Raw genomic sequence first — 25,774 nt, 5'->3', positions numbered from 1 at the left:
TTCCTTTTTTCCCCCTCTCTATTTTAACCAGATATAGAAGACTGTCCTTGAGTCTTGACTTGAATATGTACATATATATTGCTTTAATGCTAAAGGAGCTTTATTATCTAGTATATATCCCAAGGACCTTGAATTTAGTTCTTCCCTAAAAGACATCAAAGAAAGAACCCAGTTAAAAGAACTGCAAGGTCTGAAAATGTTTTATAAGTGTTACATTCATAGAAGGCCTAATAAACATAGCTCTTCATAGTTGACTATAAAAAGTCTGTGGATAAAATTGAGGCACCCCAGGATAGGTGGGAAGAAAAAAAAAACCCTCAAATCTTTGTCAGTAAAAGATTTAATTTGTTATGAATCTATATTAATTTATGGTTATAAAATGCTGATTTACAGGCAGGTCTAATCCTCCTCTCTTTTATTTCTTCTCCTCAGTGCCAGATGAAAGCAAAGCTCAGTCACTGGCTGATCGCAGATCGGGTAAGAAATTCCTTGTAACCGGCTTTCTCTTCCTGGAAATCGCTGGCTGTGTTTTAGTAGCATTTGGACCCTGTTTCTAGGCACCAGCCAGTGAAAGGCTTTCTAATTAATACATGAGTTGTCTCTGTCTTCCACAAAGATGAATTATCGCTTGGCTGTGTGCATAATGGCATAATGCATGCTGACTCAAAATGTTCAAGAGACGAAAGGTTTCCAAAATAATCATCATAAAACCAAAAACCTTAAACCTACACCCTAGACGAACACTTTCAAGAAACAAAAACATTGAAAAGGAAAACATAAGAAAGTTTGTAAAATTTTCCTTCATGACTTTCCCATTAAAATTGGGAGACAGAGAATATCGAAGGAAGATGCGGTCATTTCTCAGGAAAAAAATTAAAAAAAAAAAAATACTAATGTTGCCTGTCATCAGAAGGGATTGTGCCAGAGATGGCTATATTATCCCTCTTCCTCCTCCTGAATTAACCCCATGTTGTTCCCTCTGAGGGTCGTCCAGGTCTTACTCTACCCCAATGAGGCACCTTGTGTATCAATCCCAAGCCTTCCTTTCTCCTCTTAGTGGCTTCCTTTCTCTTCTGTTCTTGTAACTGGCTTTCTCTTCCATTCTGTTCTTCCCTCGGGATCCTCCATATCATCTATGCCTACTATTTGCAAATGCATAAAGTTACTAAGATAGCAAATCCTGCAGTTATCTCCTACCTCTAGGGGTGTCTCATGGTGTAGAGAAACCCATTTGACTCGGACAGGCCACTCTGCAGAGGGCCTATGGTTGGCATTCCTCCTGTGCTGAAACAAAGAATTCTTCCCATTGCTGTGTCTGTACACCAATTACCTTTCCAGTAGGAAGTGGCATTGATGCCTCATTAACTTTGTCATGTTCCAGGGCAAGATTATGGGGTTTTTTTCTTTCTCCTTTTTTAGATTTTCTAATGACTGCAGCAGGAAACACCTGCTTCATAATCCTTAGGTTCCCCCTTCCATTCTTCCCATTAAGAATGTTTATAAACTGGGTTTGTGTAAATGAGCAAATAATAAGTTTTGTGGCTATTTCCAAAAATTCCAATCTTATTTTAATCTTAGTTTTCAAAAAAAAAAAAATCACCCTTTGCTGGTAATCAAAAGTGACTGTCACTCTTTTAAGCTGAGAATATCATCTTAGCTTATTGCTATAATATTTTAGTTAAATTTAAATGTTGACTTTTATCTAATGTGATATAAATATTTATGAAGAACTACTCTACAAAACTTGAAATAATGACCTTACAGATTTTGAGAAATCAAAATTGGCAGGATTCATAGCTGGCAGATAGATATCTTATAAAATTCTGCATGGCAGCTTTACCTCAGATAGAAATAGTACCAGCAAGCCTTATATTATATGAAACATAATGTTAAAATATAGTAAATCACAGAAAGATTTGTTACTAATACATAGTCACCCCAACAGTCATTGTTCTTATATCTTGAGACCTTCTACATAATCACTGCATCAGAGTTTATTGTTGAACATCCATTGTCTCCATGTAAATGTGAAAAAACATCAACTACATCTTACCTGGGCCTCTGAGGCATCAACCACTTAAAGATTAAGGCAAGTAAGATATCTGACAACTTTAGAGCAAGCATGACATAAAATGAAGAAGAATAAACAAAATCTTTAATTATATACTGATATGTTACAGTGAACCAGTGCATCCTATACAACATGAGATACTTGCGAGAAAATACAGAGCATCATTAGAGAAAAATATGTGACTCAGTTTATAAATGGATATGCTCCAAGAATGTACCCCCTAAAGTTTTTACGTATGTGTTTTGAAAGTTAACCTTAAATATGATTTTCTTCAAACATTCATCTCTCATGTAAAAACTCAACTTCCGCATGTATTCTGTATTCATGTAGAGCTGTGGTTCTCAACCTGTGGGTTGCAACCCTTCTGGGCGTTGAACAACCCTTTCATGGGGGTCACATGCTTATCAAATATCCTGCATATCAGATATTTACATTACAGTTAAAAACTTTAGCAAAATTACAGTGATGAAGTAGCAACAAAAATAATTTTATGGTTGGGGGTCACCACAACTGGAGGAACTATGTTAAAGGGTCGCAACAATAGGAAGGTTGAGAACCACTAATCTGAGGAATTTCTCATGGGAAGTTGGTGATGGAGGTGGTGGTGATATGAAGGCAACAAAGGATTCAGGGTTCCTTTAATTCTGACAACTTCTTTAAGTTAAATCGTATGAAAACTTTACAGCAAATAAATAGATTATATGTAGCTAGACAGATAATTGACAAAATATAGAATGATAGACAAGATAGATAGATAGATAGATAGATAGATAGATAGATAGATAGATATAGATAGATAATAAATCTGCAACGTCAAACTTATATGGGTTCTCTGTAGCCATAAATTGTCAGGCTATATTTTGCCTTGTAAGGGACCAGGATCATACATCTGGCAATATTCAAGTGATCCCTTGAAGTTTTCTTGAAATACGATTTTTCCTTCCCCAAATCATGTCTTTGGAATACTTAAGTAATATATCAGCATCCTTTTGGCTAAGAAGAGTAGCTTTCTCTTTAATTCCAGAAATGTGGACAGTTTTAACATTATCCAAGACTATCAGGAAGTTAAAGTAAATTAAATTGTATATGCTGACTTAAGTCTACCATCCATCTTATTTGGGAGATATTCAACATTTAATAAATTCATTTGAGTTGAGCTATCTTCTGAGTCAGCTTCTTAGTGAGTAGAGAGCCACTGTATGCCAAGTTCCATCTGCTGGTCTGGCTTGGGCGCATCCCAATTGTGTGACAAGATTTTTGGCACCTTTTCCTTGGCTTAATCTTTAAGTGGTTGATGCCTCAGGGATAAAATTATATCAAAGGCCCAGGTAAGATAAATCTTTCAATAATTTTTGGCTCACAATGGTGGTTCCCTTCACCCCTTCTGGAATCAACACATTATTCTTGAGATTCCCATAACAACCTGCTCACTGCATGAGCTTTCCTTTGGGGGGAATTCATTTCGTCCTATTACCTCAGGGAAGTCTGTAATCTTGTGGGATCTTCTCCATGCAAGGGAGGTCTTTATGTCTACAGAATGGTAAAACCCACCCAGAAAAGTTAGAAATAAAATACCCTTTGTTTAGTTCCTTTAAGAAAACAGCACAAGTTTTAGTGAGCCTTGAAAAATATTTTAACATCTTTCCCAATGTACTAATTGAACAAAATTCATACCCTAGAAATGTAAGACAGAAAAAAATGTATTTAAACAAGAAAACTAATTTATTACTTTTTTTATTTTTTGAGATTAAGATACTATTACATCATTAACCTCTTCCATTTCCTCTCCCTTGCTCTCTCAAGTTCATGGCCCCATTTTCTTTAATTGTTTATATAAGTGAGTAAAAGTATGTGTGTGTGTTCTTAGAAACATAACTACAATCCACTCAGTTTTTATAATGTTACCTATACATATATGTTTTTAGTGCTGGTCACTTGGTATTGGATAACCAATTTTAAGATGACTTCCATGTTCTGAAGGACCTTAGAGTCCAGAGAAAATGGAATCAACTTGGTGCTTGATGTTTAAAGTTTTCGCTTTATTATTGAATATACTAAAAGTGATAAAGGATATCTGTGATACTTCTTCCTTAATTTCCCTGTCTATATACTGAACTTCAATCGTTAGTTCAGTGTTCCTCTTGTATTCAGTACGAAGGGGATTATAAATTTTGCTTCCTTTTTTTCCCTACTGTGTCATCTTCTTTTTCTGTTGTTTTGATTTACTGCTTGGAGCTGTTTTAATATGTATTGACTGTCTGCAGGGATCTGTGCTGACCCAGCTCTTTAAGATGATGCAGTACTGAGAAAGCCAGGGACTTCTTCTTTACGAGCTCTGACATATTAATTAGCAAAATGGACTAAAAAGCTTTCCGATTTCTGTTTTAATTTCTTATATTCTAAAATACCTGTCTATATAGCTGTAAAACAGGCAAATCTGTGGAAAGTAATGGTGGGCAGTAAGTACAGACCTTCTTTGAATCCAGTTTATCCATTAAGGAAAATATACTTATTAGCAACCAAGGTGGATTTCTGCATAACAGGAGCCTTGCAGCCATGACATTTAGCTGATGGCTGACACGGTTGATTGATGTAGAAATAGAACCTCAGGGCATTTAAACCTGATCTCCCAGTTGGTCACTGTGGGCTTAGGGAATGAACCTACATATTGTGCTCAGGGCAAACTCATGTTTTGCTAGAATGTTCCTCGTACCCTATGGCCCTAAGAACTGAGAATATTGGAAAATATAGATCCTTACATCCCATTCTTTGGGAACACATGACCAACACACATATCTGAAACATCTGTATTCCCCTTTTGTAAACTTGGCTAATTAAAAAAGGAACACATATTCTAGACTCTGATAATCTCATGAAGATGAGTGACATTGAAATGTGCTCATTTTGCCTTTATTTCTCCTCATGAAATATGAAAGTCTGTATGTATACGAATGAGTGGGTCAAGTTAATAGTTATAGGAAAGATAAATTATGTGTGCATTGATTATAGATTATATTGAAGAGTCTATGATATGCGTTCTTGTCACAAAACTCAGAAATTAATATGGAGTTGTTACTTTGGCACACCTTCCTTTCTGTTCTAAGTGCAATGTGTATAATCCTCAAATGTATGTATTTTTCAAATGTGGCCTAAGAAGTTCCTGAAACTTTGTAAAAGATTAGAGCTTTTAAGATGGGTATGTTGGTGCATGCCTATAATCTCAGCACTCAGGAGATAGTGGTTAGAAGAGATGAGTTCAGATCCAGCCTTGACTAGATGTAAGTTTCAGGCCAACTTGAGCTACATGTGACACCTTGTTTCAAACAAAAAGTAACAATAAAAAGCTTTTAAAGGAAAGATGAATTTAGACAGTAACTTCATTATAAGGAAATTTTACTCAGTGAAATTTCATAAGTTTGTCTTTGTTTCCACTTCTTTAGAAAATCAAAATTAAAATGTATTATTTTAATAATGATATGTCAAACCACTAGCCATTTTTCATATTTGAGTGTTCTAGTTGGGTTGCTGCTATCCATGACTCTTTGAGGGTTCTGTGGATGAAGAAATCAAAATTCAGTGTTAGTGGTTAGTGGGTTTGAGTCTTGATTCTTTCCTCATCAATTAGTTAATAAAACACAACATAGATATCTGTTTACCTTGCAATACTTTGCCATGTGTTATATTGGTTAAATGTAGCATTTGATATGAGAAACATTTATGTAGGTGGAATTTTTCTGTGTCTCAGCGGCCATTGCCAAAATAATCACTCAGAGTCTTAATATTAATTACAAATGCTTGGCCAATAGCTCAGGCTTGTTACTAGCTAATTCTTACATTTTAAATTAACCCATATTCCTTATTCATGCTCTGCCATTTGCCTGTACCTTTATTATCATGGCATGTTCATCTCCTGCTCCCTCTGCTTCTGTTCAAGACTCCTCTGACTCCACCCTTCCTCATCCCAGTATTCTGTCTGTCTCAGGCTGTCTCACCCAATCACTTCCTGCCCAGCTATTGGCCAATCAGCTTTTTATTAGCAATGAGAGCAATACATATTTATAGTGCACAGAGGGATTATTTCACAGCACATATACATTCCCTCTGTCTCCAGCTTTGGCTTACTTTTCAAAAGGATTAGGATATTATCATTAGAAAATTAGCAACATTCATATATCATGTACAAACTTGATTAGGAAGCAGCCTTGGCATTCTCTATGCTGTAAAAGATTACTGAATGCTGCGATCTCTAAAATTTGATGAATCAAACACAATTAGAAACAAATATACCCAACCAGTCCTTTTTTATAAGATTCAAATATAAAGCAGGTTTGTGTATCTCTTTTAAATTTCATAAGTAAATATAGATATTCTTTCAAATTAAATTTCAAAATAAGTTATTTTGCTCCTCTTCATGTATATTACAAATCTCTGTATTACTTACTCTCTGTTGCTATAATAAGCACCATGACCAAAAGTAAGTTAAGAATACAAGACTTTATTTTGGATTGTGGTTCTTAGAGGGCTAGAGTCCATAGTAACAGGAAAGGCATGGCTTAAGCAGGAGCAGGAAGCTGGCTGATCACATCACATCCACACACGGGAAGCAGAGAGAACAAGAAGAAAGTGAGGCCAGGCTACAAACTCTCAAAGCCCATCCCTAGTGACATACTTTTTCCAGCAAAGGTGTACCTCCTAGAGCAGTGGTTTTCAACTTCCTAATGCTACAATGCTTTAATACAGTTCATGTTGTGGTGACTCACAACCATAAAATTATTTTATTGCTACTTCATAAGTGTAATTTTGCTACTGTTATGAATCATAATATAAACATCTTAGGCAATCCCTGTGAAAGGGTCACCAAAGGGGTCACAACCCACTGATTGAGAAACACTGCCCTAAAGGGTCCATAACCTCCCCAAACAGCACCACCAACTGGGGGCCCAGTGTGCAGAACATGAACCTATGAGGGACATTGTCATTCTTCTTTCTGTGCTAGAAATATCAAGGGAAGTAAGACATCATTCTGCCTTAGAAAAATAATCACTATGTGTAAACACCTATGAGATATCAGTTTAGTACATTCTCACTGAAGAGGGCAGTACAAAAATCTCACAGGGGAGGTAGCACTTGGTGTCTTTGGCATGGAGAATGGCTGTGAGGTTTGGGAATGGTTATGTTTCCATAGGAGACTGGGGAGGCTAAAGATGACATCAAGACTTAGAAAAGGTCAATGAGCCAACTCATTGAGGAATCTGCAAATGTGAAGCATCAAGGCATATACAAGAAATATTAGGCAATTCTGAATAGACAGAGTGCAAAGGGGGAAGTTATAAAGTTCCAGTCAAGAGAGAAGGCAAAGGTGTATCTAATTTCATCATACCTGCTCTGCACAGATTAAAGGAAGAAAAGATGATCATTTTGTATTCTGGTGGCTGTAGAGCCTTGAAAAAACTAATAAGGAAAATATAATTACAAGAACGTATATGTAAGTGATTAGAACTGGAAAGAAGAGAGATAGATACATTTAGGTAATGATGACTTGGGATGTACCTTTATATAAAAATAAACCTAGTAGATGAGCGAAACAGATTTGGTGTGCTTGTGGACATTGCCAGTCAGATGTTGCTTCACTATGTTGCATAAGAAAACCAAAAGCCAATGTTGGCATGTTAATCATGTATGTGCAGACAGTGTGGCCCTTTCTGATCTCAGCCACACAGAGCGTGGGTTTAACATCAACCCATGAGTTAGGACCGTGTATCATTTAGGTGCCTGTAATCTTCTGTGGATCAGGAGTTTCCAGTGTATGCACCTTTGACAACAAGGGTAACAAGATAGAGCTGGTTGAGAAAAAGAAATAAATCCATAAGTTATACTCTAGAGACTTCTGTTAAGTGCCTGGAGAGAGAGGAAGCAAGATAAGCAGGAACAGACGGAGTGCGGCAATCTGAAAAGGTCTGTGAAGGAGATGTTTTGTACACAACGGCAGAGGAACAGCGCACAGAAAGCAGAAATGAGAAGAAAGGAAGAAGTGGTGCCTCCTCCTGACGCCAGTCGCCACAGTTGAAGTGAGAAACCTGATTTGGGAGCGCTAGAGGGAAGCAAGATCCTGAGTGGCCAGCTAGACTTCAATTAAGACCAAGAGGCTGGAGAATTTCAGAGATGAGATTGAAATTGAAGAGCAATTTAACCGCCCTGGAGAGGCTCAAGAAGACAAGTGTGCGATGGAGGAGACGGTCAGAGAGTGAGCCACACTGAAGTTAGAGGGTGGTGCAAGCCTCTCGGCACAGAGAAGACAGGCGAGGATCTCCACATCTTCACGGGGCAAAGTGGATGGAGTGATGGGCCTGGTTTGTGTAGATGGCTCTGCAAGTCACCGAGAGGACTGGTCCTAACTTGTCTGGTGAAGAGAGAAAAGGTTCAGCTCCCCCTAAGACTCCATGGTGACCGGAATGGGCCCTTCTTTCTCATGGCCTTCTTTGTCTGATGAAAGAGGAGATGGAGAATTAGTGTTGGGAAGTTGGCTCAGTGTATGAAGTGCTTGTCATGCAAACATGAGAACCAGATTTGATCACCTTAGAACTCAGGGAAAAGCCACATGGGCATGGCAGCCTGCATTTAAGCTGAACCAGAAATCCTAGTCCTTCAGAGGCCAAGATAAGGGTACTCTAGAGCAAACTAAACAACAAGTTTGGGGGTACTGGGAGAGACACTACCTCAGAAAATAAGGTGGAGAGAGATGGAGGAAGATACTCAAGGTCAACCTGTGGCCCACACATGAAAACACACATATCCACATCCACAACATGTATTACCTTCACACATTCAAAGACACACACACACATTGAACATACATGCAAAAACAAAAACAAAGAATTTGCAGAGTGGTCCCCAGGCAGGAAAATGCTAAATGTTTCACTATACATACAAATCGAAAGGTGTCTTTAGCTGTAGTTTCAGTAGACTGAGGGCAGGGGCGGGGGAAGGGGGGTAGAGGAGGAATTGAGCATACAAGAAAGTACCAGAAAGGGGGCTGAGCTCCTGTCTCCACTTCACCTTATCACTTCCTCTCTCTGCCCAGACATATCACTTCCCGTTTCCTCCTCCCAAGTGCTGGGATTACAGGTATGTGCCACCACTGCCTGACCTCTATGGTTAACTAGTGGCTAGCTCTGCCCTCTGATCTCCAGGCAAGCTTTATTTGTTAGAGCACAAACAAAATATCACCACAATGAATAGGATAGACAAGGCTTAGGTGATCTTTCTAGAAAGTTCAGAGAAAAATATATGATCTTTCTAAAAGGTTAAGAGAAAATAGAGGTGTATCTAGGGAATATAGGAAAACTTGGTTTTTGTTGGTTTACTTCACGTTCCATTAATTAAACACTCTAAGCTGTGTCTATGAGTTCAGAGAAAGGTGTTTGAGAGAGAAGAAGAAGCAGGAAAGAGGCTGTTGATAGAGGTGTAGGGTTAAGACAGTAGTCCTGTAGCAGGTGCTTTGGGAGAGTGAGCCTAGATTGCAAGGAGGACAGGTTCTCCTGGAGTGTGGATGAGGATGTCCGTAGAAAGCATGAGAAACCTAAGGATGCTTATGGTGCCCATTTTCTGATGTGAAATCAGTAGACCATGCTGACTTTGTAGGGTTGGCAAACTGACTGTCCAAGGTAATCAGAAACACATAGGTAACAGCTAATGCATGAAGGAATTGGGAGATAAGTCACTGAAAAAAAAAAAAAAAAAAAAAAAAAAACAGAAAGGCAACTGAAAACGTATGTTTTAAGCTGGGTGTGGAGGCATATTCATGTGATCCTAGTACTCAAGGCAGAGGCCAAAGAATTGCCATGTGTTTAAGGCTAGCCTGGAATACATAGTCAGACTCTGTCTCAAAAATGTTTATGTACTATAAATGTATATATCACTCTTATTTATGTGTTACATATACTTTATACAGACACAGACATACACAAACACAGATATGCCACATTCAAGAATTTGATGGCAGATAATCTGTCATTTTCCAAAATCAATCTCCAGTTCTCCATTTGTGGGTCACAGACCATGGGAACTAAATGAAACATGACATTCTTCCTATACAGCAAGCTGATTTTCCATAACTGTCTGAGGCTTCAAGAAAATGGTCTCATGGAAGGGCTACCTCCTCAATGACAGAGCCGAGCCTCAGATGGAACCTCTTGCTTTGGGGACTTCATTTCTGCCAGTTTGGAGAGCATCGTGATCTTAATGACCTTTCAAGTTCTCTCAATTTCCTCAAACCCAGAATGAACAATAGAAAGATGTAGTTATTTGACACAGTATTGGTAACATTGCCTTTAATGTCCTATCACTCTCCTTGGAGTATTTTCCTCCTGCTGTCACAGAGCTGGTGTGAAGTTGGGTGCAGATAGCTCATGAAGTTTTACCATTGAACACTCACTTGGCACCTGTCAATTCTCATGTGGCCATCTAGCACCATTTTCTTAAATGCAGATGTTCACTCTGGAATTTAGAAACACATTTGGAATTGTTGGTTCCACATCACCACTTGTTTAACATACAAGGCACAATTCCCATGACTAATGAAGTCTGGGACTTCCACCACTTTGAGGAACTTGACACCCGTGTCTGTCTTTCTGGGATTGCCTTCCACTTAGTTAAACAATTCAAAATTTTGGAAACTCTAAAATTTCTAAATAAACTTTTAAAACATAGTGCTTTTAATAAAAAAAAAAACTATAACTACTTTAAAACACAGTAGCAATTTCTTTGGAATTAATTCGAAATTAATTTTTTCTATGCATTTATATTGAGAGAAAAAATGAAATATGCCATTGTAATGAAAAGGGCAAGTGTAAACAGCTGATTGTGAAGTCTGAGAACTTCCCCAAAGTTGCTCACATATCTGTTTCTGTATGCTTATTGCCCCTTTTCCTTTATATATTGATCTACATTATAAGATTCTCATAACCAGATTTTATTATTCCATCCCTTTCATAATTCAGAATTAGATATTTTTATCTTGGAAAATAAAATTTACTATGTGTTAAAGCATGAGAGTTATTTTAGGACTTAAACATTGGGAACTCAAAGTTAAGATCACTTTTGGAAGACGAAGCATTTTATGTGTAAATCAGTTGTGGGAAGACTAACCTAAGCAACCAAGACTCTAACTCCTATCTATGATCCAGGAAGATTCTAGACTGCCAACTTTGTATCTCAAACATCTATGGGAAATTTATTGTCTATATTAACTAATGAAGATACACATATCTGCAGTCTAACAAGGGCTTAAGTGTTTAGTATTCTCAACTAAAATCAAGTAACACATTATATTGGAAATTCAAGTTTAAAGCTCAACCAGGGAAATATGAAAATAAGCTCTGACATAGGAACTCACCAATTTGGTTGAATAATAATATAAAATAAGATATACTTTAAATTTTATTTTTATAAATCTTATGTAAATGTGTAATATCACCTAATGGTTAGAATATTCCAGAATTCATTTATTTTGACACTGTTATGACTTTATATTAGATAAGTTGGGGTATGAATGTATATATGGGGTTCATAAATGAAGTGAGCCTTTTTCATGAGGCTAGGAAGCATCCAAAGATACCTATTTCAAGGAGGATTCCAATTGCTTAAACTCTGTTCCTGCAGCTCTCAACATCTTTGTTAAGTCCCTATCACCATGCTATGACCTACTGTCCCGGGTCCACCTTTTGCCAGGGGCAATCTCTGACCCACCCAATCTTCATCTGCACACATCTTGTTCGGCTGCATTTGTCTCTGGATTCTGATTTTATGTCTTTTATCTTTTTGACACTTCCTTGTCCCGATAACCTATTCTTCTGACAAACCAACTATAAAGCAGGTTCTGACAAGCCTTTTATCAGGTTCAATTAATTCCTAGAGAAGCTCCGAGAACTCAGGGAAACACTTGACTTATATTACAGAGGATACAGATAGCGGTCAGAATCGGAAGAGATGCGTGGACAGGTATGGGGCAAGTCCAGACGTCCAGCCTCCCTCCATGTGCTCTGCCCTTCAGTGCTCTCCAGCTCATGCTCAGCAGACTGGGCATTCCATACAGCTATGCCTCAGAGGGCTTTGTAATGGAGGCCTCATTCCATAGGCACAACAGATCAAGTTATGATCATTCAGCCTGTAGCACCTCTCTCCTCTCCAGGTTTAGGGTGAGGAATAACAGTTTCAACCATCTAATATTTGATTGGATCTCCTCATAGCAGCCCCCATCCAGAGAATACCTAAGAGCTGTCTGTCATTTCATGAAGGCACAGGAAGACCCACCATTTTAGAGATCCCATGTATTTTAGGGGCTGAATGCCAAGACATGAAAGGAAGGCCAAAAATATGCTTATTGTACACATTGTAAAACACCGTATAGAGTACCACTTTCCTAATTGCACAAGAGAAATTTTCAAATTGGCAGATTTCACCTAGGGACCAGCAAAGATGGTATGCACAGGAACCAACCACAGGAAAAACAGCAGTTTGTAGGAAGAAAACGAAATACTCAGTCCCTGAGCTACACAGGGAACCTATGTGGGCACCGAAGCCTTTCTGGAAAAAGGATGGAAAAAGACTTAACTATGAGACCCCCTCATTTGTTGGTTACTGGGGGAAAAAATGGGCCATAATGAAAAACATGTTTCGAGAATATTAAAATACCCTGTCAATTTTGGTATCCCAGGGGGCAGGAACTTAGTCCTTGTAATATATTTAATAGTGCACCCTTGTGGTGCTGTGTATAAAAAAGGATCTTTTTAGAGGTCCGTGATGCCCAACTGTATCCAATAAAAAGCAGACCTAACAATAAGAGAGGCTGATAGTAAATATGCCAAAATTAAACAGAAAACTTTAAACAACCTAGATTACTCTTGCTAAACTAAGCAAATGCAAATTCATGCCTCCTTCACAGTCCATCAGAAACGTTATGTCCTCACAAAGCAACTTAGCAGCTCCCTCCGTCAAATACAGCCAAGTCGTTGAAAATTACCTGCTTTTCAGAAGCCCTTTATTAATTGAGGTTTTTTTTAAGGCATGTATTTTTAAAGCAGGCAAACCAAACCACAACTGCAAAAAAAATAATAATAATAAATGGCAGATCATTTTGTAAAAATATCATGATTTACCATTAGTGAGTGAATTGTCAAGGTATTCAGAAAAATTGGCCTCAAAATGGTGATGGAGCCGTTTTACTTCCTGTACTAACGGGCCTCAAGAGAAAATATTACTAGTGGTTGATTTAGTAGTCTGGCCATCTAAGACTCATCGTAAGTGGTTTACACAGGGAAATATATTTTACTCTTTTAAAAGTATGTATTTGTATTAATGCACATTAAGAAAATACTGTTTTTTCCATTTTACAGAACTATTAATGTCTTTATACAAACAGCATGTTGGGGCTGGAAAAAGATGACTCAGTGGATAGAACACCCTCTCTGCAGGCTTAAGAACCTGAGTTTGGATCCCTAGAAACTTCATAAAAGCTGGGTTCAGTTGTACCTGCCTATAACCCTAGCTCTGGTAGGCATTGCAAGGCAGATCACTGGTGTGGCTAGCCAACCAGTCTAGACAAAAGGGTGAGCTCTGGGTTCATGGAGACCCTGTCTCAATAAAGTTAGGTGGAGAAAGAAGCAATTGACACACACACACACACACAAACCCCAATGTACTTCCTCTGGCTTCCACGTGTGCATACATAGGAGAGCGCACATGCCTGTGTGCATGCACACACACACACACACACACACACACACACACGCGCGCGCGCGCATGTGCATACACACATGCACACATTATTTTAAGGATAACTGATACAATAAAATAATAGAAAACACTATGTGCATGCCAATGATGTTGCATGATAACATACATATGTTGCTAACCTTTGAGAAATACTAATCTTTCTTGCATGCTCTGTCAGATAGCTAATGTTGTCATGGACTATGCCATGCTCTGGAAATGTGTCTGGAAAAAGTGCCTCCACTTTGGGACCCTCATGGTACTAAGACTCACACTGGGTTCCTTTTCCTTCTTTTGTAGTTGAGGTATGGCTTCTTCAGTGAAAGGTTTGTGGCCCCGTATGGTTTGCTGAGTTTTCCAACAGGTCATTACACTAGAGACAAAATCAATATCTCACTCATGAGCTTTCCACATGGAAAGACAACAATTCCAGAGATAGCCCCGACTTCGTGTCTCCTTAAATATGCCCATTCATACCTCAGAACGTCATAGTGACCCATTGGATACTTGCTATCATTCCTCAAACCGCCATCATCGAAGGACCTCAAGTCTCTTGACTAAATCAGTCTCCCCTTCCCTACACTCTTTCAGGGTCTCCATATAGGAGCAAATGGAAGCTGGAAAACATGGATTAACCAATGGCCCTCAGTTGCTTCCAATGCTGTGTGGCCTCCCATCACTTACAGAAAAGGAGCCAGATGTTTTACTGTGGTCCCCCAAGCATGCCCCTTCTACTCGGCCTGCCTCTACATTGTCATTCTAGTTCCTCTTTGGGGGGCTTGACTCCTCTTACTTTTCCAGCAAACAACTTGTTCTCTCTGCAAGACCTTTGCCTCTCATTCCCTCTCAGCATGAGCTCGCCCTTTGTGACATGACTCAGTTCTCAGGTCAAACGTGCTTTCTTCACAGAGACCTTCCTTGTGGCCTCCATCTGAAAGGAATACCTAACAAGACCCCAGTTTCTCATCTATTTTCTATACAGTCTTTTGCAAAGTCTGTCAAAGTGTGTGTGTGTGTGTGTGTGTGTGTGTGTGTGTGTGTGTGTGTGTGTGTGTTTGTGACATATGCCACAGACCAAGTATGGAATTCACAGGACAACTTTGGGAAGTCGGCTTTTTTAACCATGGGTTCTAGGGTTAAACTCGGATTACCCAGCCTGGGCTATAAGCTCTTTTGTACACAGAACCATGACTGGATCTTTTCCTGCATCTGTTTATTTTCAGACTCCCCACCCCCTTATGCTGAATATGTGTGTACTACCATAACAAGCAGCTGCATTTAGTGTTGATACAATCTCAGTACTCTGATATTCTAGCACATGTATACTTACTCTAATTCTTGTATTTTTAAATTTGTGTTTATCATCTTATTTTCTATTTGAAATACTTTCAATGACTTTTTTTCTAATTCATTAAATTTTTATCTCATTTTCTTATATATGTTTGAAAATGATACATTCTGAGTATATCATTCACCCATAAAATCTAGCAGTTCATACATATTTCTAGCTGTCATGTAATTTTAGTATTTTTTTACTTTTTTCTGTATTTCTCCATCCTACAAGTTATATATTAACTTTAGTGTTTTATACAATATTTGTTCAGATTTATCCAAGTATTTAGGTTTTTTCCCCTCACCATTCTATGCATCTCAGCCTTTTCCTCCAGGGTCTTTTTCCTTCTTCTGAAGTATGTCCTTTTGTTCTCTTAATGATGGTATACCAATAGTGCTGTTTTGTTTTTCAGAAAATGTATTTCCCCTGACAGCTAGTTTTCTTGGCTATTTAATGTTAGGCTGAAAATATGCTAGTTTTTTGTTTATATTTCTTTTCCTTCTTTTTTTTTAAAAAAAACTGTCTTCTGCTTCTACTATGAAAAATTCAGTCCTCAGTCTTAAGTATTGTCTCTCCCGTGATCAATCTCGTCTCCCTCTATATTTTTAAACTCTATTTGTCTTTGCATTCATTTTTATTACTCTCTAAAACTTGATGAACATTTCTTTATGATCCTTTTTATATACCTTTATATTTCTTTATATGCCTTCTTGGTATACAGTTCATATCCAATGTATGTTAATATGTTTCATAATTTGGAGGAAAATATGTCATCTAATATTGTCTTACGCCCTTTCTCTCTCTTTCTTGTGGAATACCTTCTGTATTCATGAGAGTATTTAGTACATATGTGTGACACTAAAGTCCATTAAATCCTTGTTCATAGTTTCTCTGTTATTTGACTCTGTACTTTGTTCTGAGTAATTCCTCCAAACTTATTTTCTAGGTTCACTTGAGAGTCTAAGTTTCTTTCGTGTTTCTTTCTGATATTCTCCTGTTGCTTCCAAAGTCCAAGAATCACACACACACACACACACACACACACACACACACACACACACACACCTGTGTCATTGCAAGTTTGGTAGTTTCTGTGTGGATGTCCATCCATGGTTGATCTCTTGTGTGTGAGAAGCATGGATCCCCATCCTTGGTTGGCTCTTGTGTGTAAGAAGAATGGAGAAACTAGTTTGCATTTGCCTTTGTTTTCTCTGTAAAGTATTTAGGTTTGCTTATTCTGGAGAACTTGTGAGATATTATTAACTTGGGATAACTTCCATGTCATTTTTTAATTTCTTGGACTAAAATAAGTTTAATCTTAAGATGTTAATTATGTGCCAGGAAATTCTCAAAGAAACATGGTGAGGTGATTATCACTGTTGAGCTGTATTCCCTCTTGAGAGCCAGAGTCTTCTGCTGGAAGAAGCATATTCAGGGCACTGGTGGGTCTTCCAGCCACCCTTCACTAAGGCTGCAATCACTGCTTGACTCCTCCTACTTTTGATGTGATTGCAGATACTTCAAGGTTCACCGTCTTCTCCAGCTTCACACCCCTGGTCCCAGCATTCACCAAAGGCCATCTTAAGCCCTAAGTATAGATGTTTCCCACAATTCACTCTTGGGTCTTCCCTGTGTTTGATTTTGTTTGTCAAAAAGCCTAGCTTAAGGATGTCTTTTAATTTCCCATGAGCAGAATAGTGCATTTAAATGCATATTTGTTTTTATTTAACCGGCATCTATTGGCATTTTATCATCAGATCTTGTGACTTGATTTACTATTGGAAACAAAAATATGAATGCATTATTTGTTGAGGGAATAAATGCATGATTTTCTTTTATAAAAGGCTGGATCCAAATTAGGCTCTGGGCTTGATGTGGATAAGAAAATACCTGGTGCCAGACATGGCTGTGTTCCATAGGCTCCAACTCACATGTGCCTGCAAAACTGTTTGGGAAAGGATGGGAATCCATAGGACATGGCAACAAAGTGGAGAATCATACCCATGATACCCTGGGAAATTTAGAAATGGGAAATTCTGTTTAATAAGAAACTACACAATAAAAAGTTGTAGTTATATTTGTAGTTACAAGCTATGGTTTATTGCTCTGTCTAGAGATACTCATAGTGATTCATTGTTATAGGAAAAAATAAAATTGGGTTCACAGAGGAGCTTTTATCGGATTATAAGGTGCCCCATTGTAAAATGGGGGAAGACAAGGCTTATCTGGCTATCTGTTCACACTGCTTATGTGGACTATGGATCATACACTAGTCAGGATTCCTTTTGAACCTCTGAAATATTCTTCAGAGTGAGTCCTTGTGACCATATTTAAAGACTGGTGGGTGAGGCGGCTGTTTGAAAAGTTCTTTAGGTCCTGAGCTGATTCCAAACCAGCTCTGCTCTTCCAAACAAAAGCCATCCTTGTACTTCTTCTCACTTTCATGACAAGTGATCCTTGGATATGTGTGTCCGCATGCGCATGGGCATGCATGTGCGTTCAAGAAGAGGCCAGAGAAAACAATTACATGACAAATGTCACTCCTCTGGTGCTGTATACCTTTTTGGGGTCAGGGGGTACCCAGGGTCTCTCACTAGCCCAGAATAGGGTGAGTAGGCTAGGCTAACTGAGAAGCAAGCTCCAGGGATAAGCCTGTCTCTGCCTCCCCAGCACCGAAATTATAAGCATTTTCTACTACTCCTGACCGTGTGTGTGTGTGTGTGTGTGTGTGTGTGTGTGTGTGTGTGTGTGTGTGTGTGTACACGCGCGTGCATGCATGCGTGAGTGCACATGCACAGGGATGAAACTCAGGTCTGTTTCTAGGGCTTACAATGCAGCACTTTACTAACAGATATCTCTCCTGCCTGGACTTTGATCTTTTCACAAAACAGAAATCCTCATGCTTCTGCAAGTTCTTCATACAAGTCACTTAAGGCTTAGGTTACCACCATGTGGGTGGTAACTAGGAGACTGACTTGGGAACTTGCACCAAGACCACTTACATCACACAGCTGAAGAGCGGGTTTTGCACCAGGGGTCCAGGAAGGTGAGGGACTAGCCATGCCAGTCCTCTGGAAATATGACTTCAGTCAGCAGTAGTTGAGTAGATGATGTGCTAATTGCCTGTTGTGGCTTTAGAAGTCTGTAGGCTTTTGTTTTTCTCCTTTCTCTGTGCTTTGTTTCCATGAATTTAGAATTTCTGGGCATGCTATCTAGAGCTGGCATTGCAGACACAATACCATTGGCTCCAAGGAGTCTTGATTTTGGATTTTTTCCCAGATTACACATCTGCCCCTCTAGCCTAAATTTCCAAGCATATGGCAGTGGCAGAGGGGGTAGATTAGAAATCATCTCTGTGTTGCTCCCAAAGTGTAGAATGAAGGAGGACTCTTCATCTGAGCATGAGGTTGTTACTGTATTGTTTAAAGGGTGTGGTTTCATTCTTTTGAATTGTCCTCAGTGAGGTAAGATGTGTGCAATATGCTGCAACCATAGAGTCGGAGCATTCTTCCTAGAAGGAATGCACAGTGCAAAACAAAACAAAACAAAAAACCCTGACGTCTGCTCTTAAGGAACTCATTAAAAATGATTAGCAAGGAGGGACAATTCAACGTGGTCCATTTTTCGCTTTACAACCTACTCTTTGTCAACTGGTGACATATAATTTTCCTTATACATTATACTTTTAAATGCAAATATTTATTGGAGCAGGCAACTTTTTCAGACAATATTAGCCATTGGCTTTCCTTGTGAAACTGCACACATTCAAAATTCAGAATATTGAATTTAACCCAAAGGTAACATGGGGCTAACTTGAGGTCCAAGGTAGTGCTGTGACTCTGTGCTCTTTCTGAACCTGGAGAACTGTCCAGGATGAGAAGAGATGAAGGCAAGGTGACCACTGGAGATCAAGTACTGTTTCCTTTTATAAGCTAATATGTCTCATATTCTGAAACCATCCCCAGTGTTTTCTTATCTCACTCAAACTTTTCTCTGTCATCTTTATATGCTTCAAAATAATTGCCTCCTTTCTTTACCCCAAGGAGAAATGATTAAGATTTAAAAAGAGATGGTGGAGCAGAAACTAAAGAATTGTGCAGAAGCATAGTGAATTCTAAGCTGTGGATACCAGTAAGTGCTGACAGGAATTATGTCCTGCCAGCTTTGCGTCCCTCCATAAGGACTTTCACTTGGTCATTTAAATAGCAAAGAGAATGACCAGCTTTCTCTTACAACCAGGCTGCATTGTTTCCCTTACTTGGATGTCTTCATTGGGGACCAAGTAGATAACCACATTTAAGAAGAGAAAAGATACGCATTCTATTACAGTTTATATCATTTAGAGAATTAAAATGGTTCACAGATCTAAATAATACAGTTAAAACCATAAAACTGTTTGGAAAAAAATTAGTGTCACTGGGTTAAGTAGAACATTTTAGAAGACAAAAATATGAAATATAAAAGAGAAAGCACTGAACTTAAAAAATTTAAATGCTTGCTGTTTATTACATTTATTAATGTGTGTGTGTGTGTGTGTGTGTGTGTGTGTGTGTGTGTTGTGTGTGTGTGTGTGTGTTCAGGTTTTGGAAGTCAGTTCTTTTTTACATCATATGGGTCCCTGTAATAGAACCCAAGCATCTCTTTGGTCCAATGCTTGCTCTTTAAACAACACTGAAATATTTGAAAAATTTCAGACTGAAAACAATTGAAAAATTTATATTCAGCAAAGGATCTGTACACAGACTACCCAGTTAGTCAGAAATGCTGCTGCTTCCTAAATAGAAGCAAGGCGCCAAGTAAAACATGAAGTTATTCTTTTTTTCAATTAGCTAATACATTCATTAGTTTTTGTTTGTTTGTTGGTTGGTTTGGTTGGTTGGTTTATTTTGTTTGTTTATTTATTGATTGATTGATTTTTGAGACAGAGTTGTGCCGTGTATCCCTTGCAGATCTAGCAATCACTGTGTAGCCCAGGCTGGCCTCGAAGTAGCAGCAATCTCTTGCCTCAACATCCAAATTGCTGGCGCTACAGGTGTGTACCACCATGCCTGGCTGAGTTATGTTTAGATAAGTGTAATTAAGGGTTGAAGAAGACAGAGTGAATAATATAGAAACAGTAAGTACGTTGTGGAAAATGTTAGAGTCAAGAGCATAGGACTTGATAATGTATTATCTAAACAACAGTTTACTCGTGTGTATGTCTTTGTGTATTCACATTCTGTGTGGGTGCCCATAGAGACCAAAAGAGGATGTCAGATCTCCTGGATCTGGAGTTCCAGGAAGTTGTGTGCCCACTTTCTGGGTAGAGGGAACTGAACTCTGATCCTCTGTGTGCTTCACTGCTGGCCCAGCTCTTCAGCCCCATAATGGATTATGTTTAAAGACAATTGCTGAAATTTAGATGAAAGATCAGAAGCTAGGTAGTGCTCTCGGGGCAAAGTTAAGGCCTGCAGGGAAGTTCGGCTGAGAGGAGGAGGTTTTTTGAAAACATGAGCTCCGGACTCCAGAGACAAGTCAAGGCTGGTGACATAGACTGAAAAGCCATCTGCACTGAGTGGCAGTTGATGCTTGGATTTGTCCACAAGATCGCACAGATTAAATTAAGTAATAATTCTTTGGAGGTGCTGGCAGTCATTAATTCATTTGGTTAACTAACAGCCTGCGATGAAGGCAAAGGCGGTTACCAGAGTTAATGACCAATCTCATTTTTGCTATTATCGTGCTCAGTGGTTTGAAACAACCAGAGATTTTTTTCTCTGGAAATTAGCAGCTGTGTGGAAGTACCGTTCCTAGCAGATATAAAATTGCTACCAAGTTTAATCAACTCATGTATTTATAGGAGATCTTAAACTCACAAATGAGACATTTGTTCATTTTGTAAATATTTGGGAAATATAAGTACATAGATGTCATTAGTCATTAAAATGTCTGCTAGTTTCTTTTCATTATAATTTTGTTTTGTTTTGTTTTGCTTGTGTTTTAAGAAAAAGTCTCCTTGTGTAGCCCTGAATGGCCTCGAAATTTTTATGTAAAACACACTGGTTTCAAAGTTGTATTCGTCCTCCTGGATCTGCACTCTGAGTGCTGAAATTCCAGATATGCACCGCTACTCTTGGCTTCAGTATAATCTTGCATATTTATTTTTAAAATGCAAGTTTTTTTAAATCCTGTTATCTGTCTACTATGATAAGTCAGCTTACTTTTCAAGCTTTTCATCTTCATAAATTAGTAAATTTTTTTATTACTTGAAACTTTGTTTATACACTCATACAAACAGATTATAGCTCTGTAAGGAATCACTTCATTTTATCTATTGTAAACTAGTTGTGGTAGTATGAATGTATTTGGCCCCCATAAGCTCATAGGGAGTGGTTCTATTCGGAGGTATGGCCTTGTTGGAGGAAGTGTGGTCTTGTTGGAGGAGGCTGGATGACACACACCTGTAATCCAGACCTTGAGGCTGGAGGGCACACTTTTAATCTGGGCCACACCTTCTGTTAGAAATGTGTCACTGTAGGGGGCGGGGTGGGGCTTTAAGGTCTTTTACTTAAGCTTCACTCAAGTGTGACAGTCAACTTCCTGTTGCCTCTGAGTCAAGATGTAGGACTCTCAGCTCCAGCACCCCATCTGCCTGCCTGTCACCGTGTTTCCTGCCATTGGTCATAAATGAACTGAACCTCTGAAACTGTAAGCTAGCCACCCTCAATTAAATGTTTTATTTGTAAGAGTTGCTGTGGTCATGGTGTCTCCTCACAGCAATAAAAACCTAAACTAAGACACTAGTAACAAATACCACATACACAAAATCATAAATTTGGGGTTGCATATCCCTTATGTCTCTTAATAGAAAAGCTGGAATTTTCATTAAAAATATGTTAAGCTCAGTAGTTCTCAGACCAACAAGAACCTAGAACATACAGGGGCATGGGTCAGGATACCAGAAGGCTGCCTAAGGAGAAAAGAACACTCTGTGTTTTTGCACTAACAGCAGTGGGCTCTGTGATATTAGCCTCCAATGCTGGGCGCACCAAGTTCATGACATCATTGTGTATAAGATGGATTTACAGGAAGCTTAGACAAAGTGAAGACGTCTATGAATCTGCCTAAATTGTCAACTCACTCTCTGCCATTGGGGGAAGATGGGATGGGACATGGAAGAGATGCACTTTCCAAATGACAGGTCTAATCATCAATATGTAAGTGTTGGTAACAGCAAGGATGTTGATTCAACATCGATATGAAGGTTCTACACCTCTCATTCTTCCTTGAGTCTCAGTGAACTGCTGTCATTTTCCGCACTGACTTTCTACCTACAAATGAGAGAGTTTCTGACATGTGTGGATCAGGGTGAAATCCCAGACACTGTTTGTAAGAAGTTCTTTTGCTTTGGATTTATTTATTTTACTTTATGTGTATGATTGTTTTGCTTGAATGTATGTGTGTGCATCATGTATGTATGTGATGCCTGCAGAGGTCAGAAGAAGCTATAGGATACCCTGGAAGTAGACTTATGGATGGTTGTGAGCCAACATGTGGGTGCTGGGAGTTGAACCTGGTTCCCGTAGAAGAGCAGCCAGTGCTCTGAACCTCTGAGCCGTCTCTCCAGCCCCCAGTTACTCTCCATTTGCCTCTTTTACTATTGCTGCTGACATTGAGTCTTCACTGAGGAGATGCCCAATGTCACAGTCACTTTGATACAACGTTGTTCTAGTCATGAAAAGAAGGGAAATAGTCAACATTGGGGAAATAATGACAAAGAACCTATTTGTATTATTAAAATGAATATCCTGTTCTTTTCAACATTAGGTGTTTAGTAAGTCCAGTCCCAGTCAGTGTGAGTCACATGCTTGTCTAACAAAGTTAAAGATTATTCAAATCTTTGGATTTTCTAAAAGTCAATTTTATTAGATGCACATTATTTTAAATTAAATGGACTCTCAAGTAGAGCTTACAAATCCTTCTGTTCATCCAGAATTTTATCATCATGTACTTTCCTCTAATAGAATATATACACCTTGAGAGGAGGCATTTAAAGCTTTAGTACAAGTAGCTTACACCTTCAATAAGGCCTTCAGAAGACTCAAACAGAAAATGTAAATGTTTATTATTATACGATTATGCTATTAGATCTTTGAAAATGCACAGCTTCTTATCCAAAGACACTTTGCCTTCAAGACTACCATTTCAGGAAACAAAAAGTAATTTTGATTGGCTGTTGATTTCATGTCTCCCAGACACACTGAATAGGAGTTTTCTAGGAATAAAACCTCTACACAAATCCTAGCAGCTAAAATAGAATTTGGCAACTTTTAACTGGACAGAGAAATTTCACAGAATCCAGAAGATAAAGTCAAGTGAAAACCATTTTATCCAGTTAAACATGCAATGGTGTTTTAAGAAATAATCTGAGATGCCAACACAATGTAATGTATAAAGAAGTATGAATTTCAGTTTTCTAGCCCCTAATCCTGCATAATCACTGCCTATCAAAAAGTAACTGGAGGCCCTCATTTGGAGTTACTGAAGCTGGATACTTATTAATCACCCTGCGAACACGTGAGCTAGCATAGGGCACTGAGTGTGAGTGTGTGCAAGAGAAATTTTTGATGCGTCAAACACAGTAAGCCCTTGATGGTACCTGTCACTGTGGTTCTTGCCACTCTTCTATTGCATCCCCTCTTCACATGGCTACTTTTCTGCCCTCCGACTATTTCAAGGAGCAGGGTTTTGGCTCCAGCAGATTTAAGTTACTCTACATATGTCAAAATAAAGTCTTTTCAACACTTGGTCTTGTCTCAGTCGTTATCATCAAGGGAAAAGAGAAGTGATGGAAAATGATTGTGTTCTCTTTGTCAATGTGTATGTTTTGGGCATGTTTCTCTGAGTCAAGTTAAAGGGCATAAGTGATTTGGGGGAAAACGTGCCATTTTTCGGCTTGCTTTTGAACTGCCCTTAGAGGCAGAGCTATTAACAGTATTTCAACAACAAGAATCTTTTCATCAATCTTAACAGCATTAACAAAGGTAAAAGCATTCCTCCCACAAATTTAGAATATCTACAGCTGGTTTTTCAGAGATCTGTTTCTTTTCTATTCATTTCTGTTTTTGAACCAAAACTCTGCCTCATTTAATCTCTTTGGAAATTTTACAGATGTGTATGTTGGGTTTATTTTCAAATGGACGAAGTCACTCTGAACTTCCTCTTGTTATATTTGGAAGAAATTGCTCTGAACCCCTCTTTCTCTTGCTTCTCTTTTGTAGTCCCTGTGCTGTGCCTCCATTTCCGCCAACACTGATAGCCACACTCCTTTTACATTTATATGCTCTTGCAGTTTGGACCACAAAAAAGTAATTTCTGATTCTTATATGAGATATCATGAGGATATGAAAATATTTTAACATAGGCAGTGAATTATCGTCAGAAAGGGCAAAAGTTATACATGTGCAACAGTTAAGACAAGCCATTTATAAATAAGAACCCTGAAACAGACAGTGCCAGATTGTGTGACAGAGAATAGGGCAACAGGGCTTAGAGACAGGCATGATCAGTGGGGGCTACATTCATCAAGGAGGGATTTGGCTTGAGCTTGGAAGGATTGGATGGATTTGGATCACTATAGAAAAGAGAGGAAGGCATTCTAGGCAGCAGGGACAGCAAAGCAAGCTCAGAAGCAGAAATGTCATGCAAATGTCATGGTATGCCCTAATTTTAATGATTCTGCTGTCCTACGAGGTGACTTTGATCTCATTGTAATTTACATCAGCAGCACAAGATTCCAGTTTAGTAGCTGGCTTCCTGTAGAGGGAAGAAAGATAGAAGACTAAATGTTGAGTAAATATATCAGACAAATGATAATGGTAAATAAAATATATAAAATTTTAGTGTCTAGCTATTGTAAGCATATTCTTCCATCTGGGGCTTGGCTTTAAGAAGATAGAATTCTTAGGGCATCATAAAGAACCTCAGACATTCAAGATAAGTAATCTAATCTCTAAACCGGAGGAAGGATGTTTTTCTTAATACTGTAATAAAAAAAAAGGCTGCTGCCATATTTTATATGGCACCAACACTGTTGGTTATTAATCAAACTTTTCTAAAGCTAGACTGCCGTCCGCCGGCTCTCATCCCAGAGCCTTTAGTGAGTGAGCCCCTATGAACATAGCTATCATTCACTCGCATGCCTTCTCCAGTGAGCAAGAATGCTGACACCAGACTGTTCCAGCGTCGCCTGCTAGAACTCATTAATACCATGCCCAAGTAGGAACTGCTGATCATCAGGGATTTGATCACAAAGTAAACCAGAACCTTGCATGTCGCAGTGTCCCGTGACAGACATGCATTAGCAAAAGTGCATAAGAAAGGAGACAGACCAAGGAGTCTCCGCTTCTGTGCTCGCTCCCTGAAAACACTCTATTCCGATATCTTAGTAGATACAATATTAATATATTAGTGTCAACTTGGAAATGGACTCCAACACTGAACAAAGGGAAGGTAGAAGCTCAGACCAAAGGCTCTGAAAGAGACTATGTGGCTTCAGGTTCCAGGACACCACTTAGGACGCTGGGCTTTTCAGGATATTAAAAATCTACTGTGAAGGTAAG

At 38.7% G+C, this 25,774-nt stretch overlaps 1 protein-coding gene across 1 annotated transcript in view; it reads left to right on the top strand.

Annotated features, from left to right (window-relative positions):
- Nucleotides 1-25,774, top strand: part of Pard3b (par-3 family cell polarity regulator beta) — a 993,468-nt gene that overhangs the window by 629,523 nt on the left and 338,171 nt on the right. Inside the window, exon 16 of the mRNA XM_028891309.2 lies at nt 433-477. Within this exon, the coding sequence (XP_028747142.1) occupies nt 433-477 (45 nt within the window). The remainder of the gene's footprint in view (nt 1-432; nt 478-25,774) is intronic.

Source organism: Peromyscus leucopus, chromosome 13, assembly GCF_004664715.2.
Source record: "Peromyscus leucopus breed LL Stock chromosome 13, UCI_PerLeu_2.1, whole genome shotgun sequence".
Lineage (NCBI taxonomy): Eukaryota > Metazoa > Chordata > Mammalia > Rodentia > Cricetidae > Peromyscus > Peromyscus leucopus.
This window is presented reverse-complemented; position numbering and strand designations above follow the sequence as displayed.